The 12,398-nt window shown below is 32.9% G+C and overlaps 1 protein-coding gene across 2 annotated transcripts in view; it reads left to right on the top strand.

Annotated features, from left to right (window-relative positions):
• Positions 1–12,398, top strand: part of LOC118201506 (putative methylmalonate-semialdehyde/malonate-semialdehyde dehydrogenase [acylating], mitochondrial) — a 54,233-nt gene that overhangs the window by 20 nt on the left and 41,815 nt on the right. Inside the window, exons 1-3 of one of the 2 annotated variants that reach the window (XM_035373623.2) lie at positions 1–135; positions 7,690–7,725; positions 7,812–7,886. The exon at positions 1–135 is cut by the window's left edge and continues 20 nt beyond it. In XM_035373623.2, coding sequence (XP_035229514.1) covers positions 88–135; positions 7,690–7,725; positions 7,812–7,886 — 159 coding nt within the window. In that variant the 5' untranslated portion in view covers positions 1–87. The other variant, XM_085816881.1, reaches the window with a different exon arrangement.

Genomic DNA, 12,398 nt, shown 5'->3' with positions numbered 1-12,398 from the left:
CTTGCTGATTACATATGTAGATTTTAGTCATACAGTTGTACATCTTCACATTCTTTCTTGAAAATTATTAAACTCTGTCCTGCAAATATGAGAATTTTCGGCAATCTGCAAATTTTGCAACGCGGCTACACAATTGTTAGTTATTCTTTTACAAAAAACATGAATGTTTGTTTTAGTTTTAAATACTTTAAAAATTTACTTTGGTTTATTAATTATTATTAAGATGCTTGAAATTATATCCAATAATATTCAATTTCACTTTGTAAGAGCAAGTAAAGCAACATTTTTTTTATCGACTGGGTAGATTTAAATTACGAATTGATTTCTTAACAAAAATTTTATGCAAAATTTTACGGAGTGAATATTATTTCCCGGAATATGGACAGGTTTAATATGAAAACCAAAGAACTAGTTACTGTTGTTTTTCAAATAATATGATGTATTTTATTTAATGTTTCGGAGTAACAGTTTCTCATTGCTTTAAAAATAAAATAATGTGATAATCTTATTATACTTTTAAACCACTCTGCTGTGGCTTGTTTTTATCAAAAGCCTTAACTTATATTTTGTGAAACATCTGAATAATTATATGTTTGATTATTTAGCATTTTCATTTTTTTAAACTTTTCAAAAGGTAAATTTTTATTTTATTGTAATTGCTGGCATTAAAGGAAAATTACCCGAGTCCCAGACTCTTTTAAAATTGTATTTTATTCTGATAGTTTCTCACTAAATACTTTTTGTTTGTTTGTTTTGGGTAGTTCTAAATTGTTTTTGTTAATTCTAGTTGGTACATTCTTTTGCTGCTTTGTTTTAACATTTTTTAACTCTGATCAAACTTGCATACTTTTTAAAAGAACAAGTATTTAGTAAAATTCTTTAAGTAGTAGCCTTTCAGAAATTTTTTGTTATTTATTCACACCACACTTGTATTTAAATCTGACAACTTGTGTAAAACCTATGTGTGAGAAGAATTGACATGCACTGAACTACTCTGTGTTTTCTCAGAAAATTCAGTAAGCAGAGATTAAACTCTTTTGAGGTAAATTATTTAGGGGAAATTTGCACCTACTCGAAATGATAGCTGTACTTTTCATTTCCAAAAACTTACGTACCAGCAGCTGAGATAGTTCCTTCTCTAAGAAGGATACAAATTTTAGGTAAAACTTGTTTTAAGCAGCTTTAGTGAGTGGCCTGCAATAAATGATGGCTTCTCTAGTCAAACATAAGGTCTCAGATGCAGCTGCAGTGCAATGCTGATCTCTAAGAAGAGTAAAGTTAAAGAGAAGTTAAAGTTTGGATGTAAAATTATTCCTCATCTGTCAAAATTGGAATTTTGTTCAGGCATGTGAGAATGGAGGTAATTCTCCATGTCTAATGTATGGTTGATAGTATTCAGTTTATTACTTGGTTGCAAGGACTTCTTGAGGAGATTTAGTAATTTATAGGTATTTGAAATTTCGTTAGAGAAACATCAGCAACAGATTGAGGTATCCATTGGCCATCAAGAAAAATATCGAGAATTGTAATTTTATACTTGTGGAAATGATAAGATTATAAAAATTATAGCCATAGATATAAGAAGTTGAGGTTCATTGTCAGATTTCATGCTAGTTGCACTAAGCTGCTGTGCTAAAAGCAGCATTTTGTTATAATCCTCCACTTTAGCAGGTATTTGAATGAATTTCAGATTTGAAAAACAGAAATAGTAATGCGACGTTGCTAAGTGCACTGCATCCTTAAGATAACATGATACTAAATTCTACTGTGTAAAATAATAGTAGCAGTAATTCAAATCCATTGTCCTCAGGAATCCTTTATAATGAAGTCTAACAGAAAGTTCTGTCCAATAATGTTATTTGAAGCTTCAATACGCATGCAGGTTTCACTTGAGACATATATGACTGTTTTTATTTGTCACTGCATTTATGTACATATGCTCATCTGAATTAATTGAAACAAAAGTGCCTCATATCATTATTAAGTGAGACATGATTATGTAAACATGACTATTGATAAAATTCATTTATGACACTGTATTTCATAAGAATTTCAACAAGGAATAGTATGAAAACATGCCAAAATTTAGTGAAAGTTTTTCATGAAAATTCAGTTTTGGATAGAATGTCCAGGAGATGTTAAGAAAACTTTGAAGCAGGGGATTTCAACCTTAATGATTATGTAAGCTCTGAGGGGCCATTTTTAATTGTTGACGATATTGTCTAGAGCACGATCCCTTTTTGACAATAACGGAGATTGCGAAAAAGCTTAACTCAGCTCAGCCAACCTTTTTAGATCATATTTGTAAACTATGATAAGTTTTATATATTCCAAATGAATTAAATGAAAAAAATATGATTTAAGCCAAGAAAAATTTGCATAATTGAGTCACCATATGCTCATCTCTGCTTCCTCAGAACAAAAACGAATCCTTCTTGGACCGGATGATAACTGCTGGTGAAAAGTGGATTACCTATGAAAATATTGTTAGGAAAAAGCATGCTGTGAACCCTGACAGCTTGCCACCTGAACCTCTAAACCAAGCTTCAGTCTGAATAGGAGAAAGCTCTGTACAAAAAAACAGTATCAGTAAATGGATTAGTTAACAAAGCCAGTCAAAGAAAAAAAGGCCAGCAATGTTCAATAGAAAGCTCTTCATACTGTATCAGTATAATGCCAGACCACATGATGCTTTGGTGACTTGTCAGAAAATCATTGAGCTAGGCTGAGAAGTTCTACTGCATTTACCATACTCTCCTGACCTAAAATCGTGGGATTATCACTTTCTCTCCATGCAAAAAATTTTTAAAAGAGAAAATGTGAAGACCAGAGCAGACGTCAGCTGAGTATTACTTGAGTTTTCAGCCTCTGATGCAGGACATTTTTCAAAAATGCCATTTACGAATTACCATCATGCTGCCAAGAGGTTGTAAGTAATGACAGAAATTATATTATACAATAAATGCAAAGTGTACTTTTTTCTTTTGTTTCCCAAATAGATATAATTTTCTTGTAGACCTTATATTTAGGCTACATTATAAAACAACTGTAATTTATATAAGTATGTAATATGGTATAGCTTAATTTTGTAGTTTACACTGAGTTCAAACAAAATTGAAAGTTTTGTTGCACTGAATACACAATAGCTGTGTGGCTGAAGCTGCTGACCAGTAATAGTTTGTCCAGGATTCTGCTATCAATGAACAAGGTGGCTGCATGAGGATTTTATGTTTCCCTTTATCTTTAATGTGAATATGAGTCAATTTTCATAAAAAATCGTACATTAAGGCATCATTCTTTTGACAGATAATCTTCAGGTTGCTTTATTTAACTAATCAGTGAGTTATAATTAATACTCTATTATTTACTGAACCATTGCAATTACCGTATTTGATGGCATATAAGATGCACCCTTATTTAGAAGGCCATACACAAGGGAAAAAAGTTTGTCTACCTGTGTCTAGATCTTTATCCGGGTTAAAAATAGCATTCAGTATTGAAAGTTAACCTGTGTCCTTCACGTATAAGACGCAGGTAACTTTTTTGAGATCAAATTTAGGAAAAAAAGTGCGTCTTATATACTGTCAAATACAGTAATTACTGTCATTGAAAAGCATGAATAGAGCACAAAAGCCGAAAGTCGTAATGATGGTGCAGCTGCTCTGTTGATGGTCTCCTGTCTTCTGTCATTGAAAAGCAAATTAGGAAGACTATCATATTTTTTTCGATTATAAGATACATATCTGTTTTTGGAAATGCTGATGCAGGAAAAAAGGGCATTTTATTATTGAAGAAATGCAGTTTATCTTATAGCGTTTAGGATAAATAAGATATGGATTTACAGAAGCTAAATGGAAAAAGATTTTGTAATTTTATTTCTGGTAAAGTGTTTTTAAAAACAAGATTGGTATAATGCTATAATTACTACTTAGTCACTATTAAACTTAATCATAAATCATATTAACTTATTCTTTTGAAAACTTTATTCCCAAACGTGCTCATTAAGTTTCAGAGTACTCTGTATATTACAGGAAACTTTTGAAATGCTTAATTTTAAAGCTTTTCTGGAAATATGAATTGTAACATTCCTGTAATCAAGTTTGCATATTTTGTAATATTTTTTTTAATCGTTTGATATCATTAAAAATTATAAATTAAAGTGAGAAAAGATTTTGGAGATATTAATTGTATATCTAGACATAGCCGGAGCTTTGTTTCTTTCTAACAGATAGTATCAGAATCAAGAATGTTGATAGTGAACTCATGTTAATTAACTGTGTCACATTCATAGGATGAACACTATGCATAGTACCAATACCAGCACATGACTGACACTAGTTATTTTAGCCAACTCCTACATGGCATCAATATAGCCTAGGAGCAACACTGACAACGAGCATTGCGTAATGTAGGCATGGATTATAATTAGAGTAGGCCATAGTCAAAGGGGAAAGAATTTGATTAAATTGTTATTATTTAGGGTACCTATATAGGATCAACAGTGGTATAGAGTCAAAACTAATTTCTGAGCATCCCGCTGATCTTGTGCTGGCAGATATGCTAAATACTGATCATTATTTCTCCCCATACATTCATATCTGTATTGCTATAATGATCCTTTGGATAAAAGTTTATTTCAGGATACTCCTTGACGATTTTTTGGTGCGATTTCTGTTTACATCCAACGCCTTTCCCAGTAAAATGGTGTCCAAATCATAATGCAATAAAACGTAAAAAACAATATATATATACAAGTCCTTACAAAAGAATCTGAAATGTTTCAGATTTTAAATTACGTCCAAAGGGGTGTTTTTTTAATGTTTTGTGTGTTACTTTTATTTATTAAATATCATGTTCTTTGCACTTAAATCATAAAATTGAGTTCAGTAGCAATGTCAAATAATTTTAAAATGAGCATATCTTTAGAATTTCCGATGCACAGTTCTGTGCCCGCTGAAGATAAAAAGGTTTCTTTTTCCCTCCGTAAAGCCATTGCTTGCTTTTAGATTGCTGAGTTTGTTACTCAAAAATTCATTAAAGTTTTACAAAATATGAAACCGATAATAAAACAAATTCTAAATTTAAAATTTGGTCTTTTACATGCCCATATTCGTAGGAGGATTACATCATTCAAAATTCGATGGCTCTATGTACCGTTGTTTTATCACAATGCAAGAAATATACATACATTTATGCAGATTTTTCATTATTTAATTTCTTCAAATATAATGCAGGATTCTAACATTTGGTGGCAACAGGTTAAAAAGTGAAACGAACATTTATAGTGATTCAACACAAAATCGCAAAATGAAAAGGGACAAAGCCCCTTTGGACTAATAATCTCAAAAAACTGCATTTAAAATCAAACAATGAAATAACATAAAAAAGGAAATACAGTCAAAAGTCGTTAATTCGGACAACCATAATCCGGAATGATCTATAATCCGTACCTCAAAGCTAAAATCTTTCTGCGCATGCACCGCGTTGACGCATGCACATAGGCATTAACACGTGCGCGCAGGACCTTTACGACTGCACATATGCGTGTGCGCAAGTGCAGAATATGTTTTCGTGTGCGCGTTTAATGTATAACGGATGGTATAAGCTAAAGTTATCTAATTATCTATTTCAGTTAATGTTGATGGTTGCGTTGTTCCTTAATCTTCGAATTATTATTTTTTGCAGACTGTAAGAGCAATTTTATAAAAGTAAGCTTGAACTTTCGATTATGTCAAATAGAATTTCTGATGCTGGAGCTCCCAAAGGATCTACAAAACGAAAGTATGTTTCGATGTCCATCAAACAAAAAGTGGAATTGCTACAAAAAAGGGATAAAGGCATATCCTTTGTTTATCTAACTGTTCCGAAATCTGTTTATCAATTTCATGCTGCTCTGCGAAGGGGGGGGGACATTGCGGCGGTCAATGAACTGGAGGTTGATCTGTCAGCACTATCGTTATCTTCAGGGCAGATGCTTATCCGGCTTATAATTCCTTACTAAATGTAGTATTTCATCTCGATGTACTCCGTCTTTGATATGATTTAAATCAAATTCCTCGTCATTATAAATATCACGAATACAAATCAAATAGTTTTGTAGTTGCAATTTTCTAATTTCGGCTATGCGTAATGTATGCTTTACGCATGCGCGCGTTGAAAGAAATGTTCAATAAAGTAAACAAATAAATATTAAGCTTCTTTTTTTGTAAATTTTGATACCCTTTAGATCATAATTGCTCATTATTTTATAAATTACGGTTTCATATTTTTAATTTTATAATTTCTGCATGTCATCTTACCAGATTTAAACTGATGATCTATAATCCGGAAAAATCGATATTTCGGAATTGCCGAAGTCCCGACGAGTCTGGATTAAAGACTTTTGACTGTATATGTTATCTCATCTATGCACAACAAAAAGGAAACATCGACTTAACCTTATTTAGAAATTTCTGTGTCTTCAGTCTGTAGCACACAAATTCCTTAACAGCATCCAAAAACTCTAAAATTATCTGAACTAGAATCTGTATACTGCCATCACCACATAAATTCACAAAAATATCCTCTGTAGTGCCGGACTGTCCGTGGCATTTCTTGGGACAAACCCATTGAAAGCCATCTTAACGATCTTTACATACGATCATATGCATTTCCTTCGTACAAACAAGACTCTTATAATGACTACTAAGAAAACCTTCATTTACACACCAGTCATTTCCCCAAAACTTCAGATTAATGTTATCACATACAGCATTTTACGGTGTAAAGCACAAAATAAGCAACATACTTCCTAACAAACATCCAACACAAAAATAAGGCCTTACAAATATTTTCCCATCAGTCAAATTCACCGCAATCACGCAACCAATCTTGTCATAATAGGGCTTCTGTAACATTCAACTACTCAGCTTACCATAAATGAAACAGCAACTTGGCAATAATCCAAGGGGCACCCTAAAATAACACTAACCATCCTTCCTTAAAATGATGGGAATATTTCATATTTTTCATTCGTAATTCGTAATTCAATATAATTCCTTACTAAATGTAGTATTTCATCTCGATGTACTCCATCTTTGATATGATTTAAATCAAATTCCTCGTCATTATAAATATCACGAATACAAATCAAATAGTTTTGTGGTTGCAATTTTCTAATTTCGGCTATGCGTAATGTATGCTTTACGCATGCATGCGTGCTTAAAATCAGATCCTAAACTGAAACCTCAGCTAATCTCTGGAGAGAACACATGCCCATTCAACCACTGATATTCTTTGCACCATTTCAGGAAGTCGGTGAAATGCATATCATTGGCTTTTTGCCATTTGTTTTCGTAAAATGTTACGTGTACAGTTACCACAATATAAAATTACCAATAGTGTTTGCAATCTGCCCAACAGTAAAATTCTTATTGCAGGTGTTCAAATCAAATCCTGGGTTACTAAAATTTTCGAGGAAACATAGTTTGTATAAAAGTGCTTGCCATACCTTTGAATGATATGTCATGCTGTGTTTTTCAAAAATAGATTGACAATGATAATTAGGTTTTACTTTTGCTTTTTCTATAAAAACTAAATCTGGTTGATTAGTAACTTTATGAAATATTATTTTTATATGTGTAAAGACATCTGCGAATGCTAGTGTATATATCTTTCAGTTTAATGATTTAATTTTCTTTCTTTTAATAGAAAACCCTCTCTCGGCATTATGCTGCCTCATCTGTTGTAAGTTTTTTTATTCATATAACATTAATGCTTTTAAACTAAAAATTGTGTACTAAAATTGTATAATATGTAGTAAATTTTTGCAGCCAACTACTAAACTTTTCATCAATGGACAGTTTGTTGACTCAAAGGCTACAGAATGGATTGATGTACATAATCCAGTAAGTGAGCTTACTTTTCAACATTAACAGTTTTTCTCTTATATTTTCAGTGTAATTTTGCATTTGCTTTTGTGGTACTAAGTTTATTGCAGTTTGCATTACTATTTGGGCTTAAAATACAGTTTTATACATGACATAATTGAAATTATTTTACATTCTTCTCATCAGAAATAATTATGATTCAGTTAAGAGAAAAATAGATAATAGATTGGTATATGTTTAATAAAGCCAAAATTTAAAAAGCTACCTTTTCTAAAAGGTCTTCTTTACTTTTATAGAGAAATGACAAACACGATATTGAATAAATTTATAAAAGTGTTTTCCATATATATTTTAACAATTGCAAATAAACAACAGTATAAGAAAAATTAGAAAAGCCTGAGTTATTATTCATGAATAATTTTTAAACATTAACATTTCCAGTTAATATTTAAATTAACATTTCCCATTTTCCAGTAAAATGAGAGTGCTATTAGCATGAAAAGCTACCCCCCAAAAAAAGCGTATTAATTTTTATTCCATATTTATCATGTCATATATATATTTGATTCTGTAAAATTTTAAAGTAGTTAAATGTCACATTTAATTTTGCTATAAAAAATTTTTCAAAGAACAATTTTTGAACTATACAATATACTAGTCAGTATTGGATTGGTAATCAGTGTTGAGACTTCTGTAATACATTATATTAAATTCATAAGAAATAAACTTTAGCATTTTTGTGATGTCCAATTAGTGAGAAAAATAGCATAAACTTTTTTTTTAATATTTCAAAATAAAATTTTGAGTACTTGTTTTTCAAAATATCTAAGCCATTCCACATGTAATAGCAATTCTTTTTCTTTTTTATAAATTTAATTTGCATAGAAGGGTGGAGAGGCTGCTCTTTGTACTACGAGGGCTATCCAGAAAGTAGATTACGTTTTGGAATAAAAAAATAAACAAAGTATAGGAAACAAATTTTATTATATACAGATGAAAGCCACACTCAAATACTACTTTTCTACATAGTCACCATACAAATTAAGGCATTTATCGTAGCGATGTACGAGCTTGGAAATTCCTTCGTTGAAAAATTCGGCCGCCTGCGCCTTCAACCACTTCGTTACCTCTTCTTGCAGCTGTGCGTCGTCATCAAAACGCTGCATAGCCAGCCACTTCTTCATTGCTGGGAATAGGTGGAAGTCGCTCGGTGCCAGGTCGGGACTGTACGGCGGATGAGGAAACAACTCCCACTTAAAAGATTCAAGAACTTTACGAGTGACATTTGCCGTGTGGGGCCGGGCGTTGTCGTGAATCAACAAGATCTTAGAGCTCAACATTCCTCTGCGCTTGTTTTGAATTGCTCTTCTGAGTTTTTGGAGAGTTTGGCAATACCTTTGAGAGTTTATTGTAGTGCCTCTTTCCAGGAAGTCCACCAAAATTACACCTTTTCTGTCCCAAAAAACAGTCGCCATCATCTTCCTTGCCGACATTGTTTGCATGCATTTCTTGGGTTTTTGGGGAGAACTTGTGTGCCCCCACTGCATTGATTGCAATTTCGTTTCACAGTTCACATGTTTCACCCATGTTTCGTCACCAGTAACGATGCGATCGAGTAAAGAGTCACCATCCTTATGGTAAGCGTCCAAAAAGTTCAACGCTGCAGCCATTCGCTGATTTTTGTGGTCCTCTGTCAAGATTTTTGGAATCCATCTTGCACAAAACTTGTGGTAACCAAGCTTTTCGCTGATGATTTCGTGCAACAAACTTCGCGAAATTTGTGGAAAACTCAAAGAAAGTTCCGTTATTGTGAAATTTCAATTTTCACGGACTTTAGCATCGACTTTTTCGAGAAATTCGGCGGTCACTATGCTGGGTCTCCCACTTCGATCTTCGTCGTGAACATTGGTTCGGCCATTTTGAAATCTTATGACCCACTGACGCACTCCACCTTCAGTGATAATGTTGTCCCCATACACTTCACGAAGCTGCCGATAGATTTCTATCGGTTTACAGTTTTTTGCAGTCAGAAACCTTATTACTGAGCGCACCTCGCAGCTCGCGGGATTTTCAATTAACGCAGACATTTCGAACCGTCACAGTATCTGAATGGAGCACAGCACGAACCTCTCACTAGCACGGCTAGATGCAGACTGAGCTGCGCAACGCTCTGAATCCAAGATGGCCGCGCTAGCCCCGCCCCTAGCGGACACAGACGGAAACGTAATCTACTTCCTGGATGGCCCTCGTAATATATTACTTTTAGTACAATTGTACTTATTTCTTACCCCATTGACTTCTTCTTCTTCTCTCTCTTTCTTTTCTTCTATTGTTATAAAGTAGTATCATTTTTAAAGCTATCAGAATGGCTTTTATTAGGTTTTAATACAATTTTCCAAGTATTAATAATTTCATTTGGTAAAAAGGACTTTCAGTGCTTAATGGTAAATGCATTAAAAAGTTTAGAAATATTGGCAATTTTTAAATGTTTTAATTTTTTTTAATTATTATTATAATTTATCATGAAAAAAATAACAGAATCTGAACTGCCACAGCCCCAAAAGAAATTAAAATTAGGCAACCTAGAAAAAGAAAATCACTTTATCTGGGATAGATTTTAATTCACCAAACTGAGGTTTTTTTTTTTTTTTTTTTTTTTTCCCATTCCTAATTTTAAATTCCATGTAGATGCATTTTCCTTCCAGTTAAAAATTTGATGAAAAATGTTTTTTTAGTTGTTTTGATCAGTCATCGTTCGTAAGAAGTAAGATTCTGAAGAGTCAGTATATTACTTGTATGTATTTTAAAGCAGAAAGGAGGCTTACTAGTGATTGAATGGCTAAAGCTATGAAACATTTGTAGCTCCTTTAGGTGCATAACATTCAACAAGATGCAGGAAGAGACAGGGCTTGTGCAAGGAACATTGCAGGCGATTGTGCATGGTGGTTTTGAGATGACAAATGCATGTGCAGAGTGGGTGGACCTCGCGCTTCGAACCAAGATCTCGGACTGAGTCTTGCTTGACAAGATGAAGAACGCAGTCAGAGGCCAATGAATCTTCTGCCAAATTGCATGCAATTGTCCATAGGTGGTGCACAACACCCCCACAGACTGGTTTACCAAAGTCCTTCAGAACTTTTTAGCCAGATGGCAGAAGCGTATTAATGTGGGCAGGGTTTATTTCTAATTGATGTGCTATCAGTTATTTGTTAATAAATTGTATTCCGCTCTGTTTTAGCATTTGTGTCATTCATTTTTGTACAACCTAAATAGTTTCTCTTTGAAAGCTATTGACAAACAACTTTTCTGACCTGTATAGCCCTGATATGCTTTGAAATAATCATTTAAATAAATGAAACTACATAAAGTAATAAACAGGATGTAAGAGTAAGTTTAATATAGTAGTTAGGCATTAACTAAATAATATACATTTAATATAATATACAATAATTAACTGCATAAAATTCTTGAATTTTATTAGTTTTTTTTATTATTATTATTATTTCAGTTATTATAATATATACTTAAATAATACTGATAAACATTTAAAGGCTCTACTCTTATATGCGCCCTAAGATCACCAAATGTGGTGATATGTGTTCTGTGCTGGTCTTTGGTGTGATTCCGTGCTGTGGGATGGTTTGGTGGACGATGTTGTTTGTATGGCAACCCTTTTGATGTTGAAACTTAACTCTTTTGCTGCAGTGGCTTAGTTGCTCATTGGTTCGTAATAGTGCGTTGCAATCAGAATGTTGCAATCAGAGACGTGGTGGCAAGATTTCAGTCGCGTATTTTAGATTATGTGCAAAGTAAATTTAATATTAAAAGGTACGTTGTTGGAGTTGTTAATGAATCTTTTGTTCACGGGTGTGTTTATGTGGATAGAAGTGCATTTTTGGAATTTCTGTGGGAGTCAGGACTTTTAAAACAGAGTTTGGTGTGTCTGAAATGCGAAGCTGATATGAGAATTCAGACGAAGAATGCTATTTCTGATAGACTTGTGTGGGTTTGCAGTTAAATGGTTGCTGGTAAAGTATGTGGCTGTCAGCGGAGTTTAAGATTTGGATCATGGTTTTCGTGTAGTGAGTCAATTTTTGAGGAAGTTTTTATCGTCACTTTCGAAATTTTGAATCGCAGAAAGATGTGATATAGCAAAATTGTGGCACTTTTGTTCACAGACGTTGTATAACTGTTATTTTATTATTATAATTTTATTCACGTATGTATTATGGTAAGTGCATTTTATTTTATTGTTTTTATTTTGTAGAATGTTATGCTCATTGTTTTTTTACTATGAATTTCTGTTGTTTAGTTATTTTAGTTTAGTTATTTTGTTGATTTGTGCGCAATGCCTAGATTGTGCAATTCGTAGATGTGTTTTTTTTTAAATGTATTGCTGTTATGTTAATTTATTAAAGCGAGGTGTGCATAGTTCATAGATTCCTTCGCTGCCTAGATTGTGCAATTCGTAGATCTTTTTTTAAGTTAAAACATATCGCTGTGTACATGGATTCTTGTCAAATATTTTTG

Source organism: Stegodyphus dumicola, chromosome 5 (assembly GCF_044657685.1).
Source record: "Stegodyphus dumicola isolate Sdum_Otavi_A_Nest chromosome 5, ASM4465768v1".
Classification (NCBI taxonomy): Eukaryota; Metazoa; Arthropoda; class Arachnida; order Araneae; family Eresidae; genus Stegodyphus; species Stegodyphus dumicola.
The sequence above is the reverse complement of the archived record's forward strand: the minus strand, read 5'-3'. Positions and strand labels throughout refer to the sequence as shown.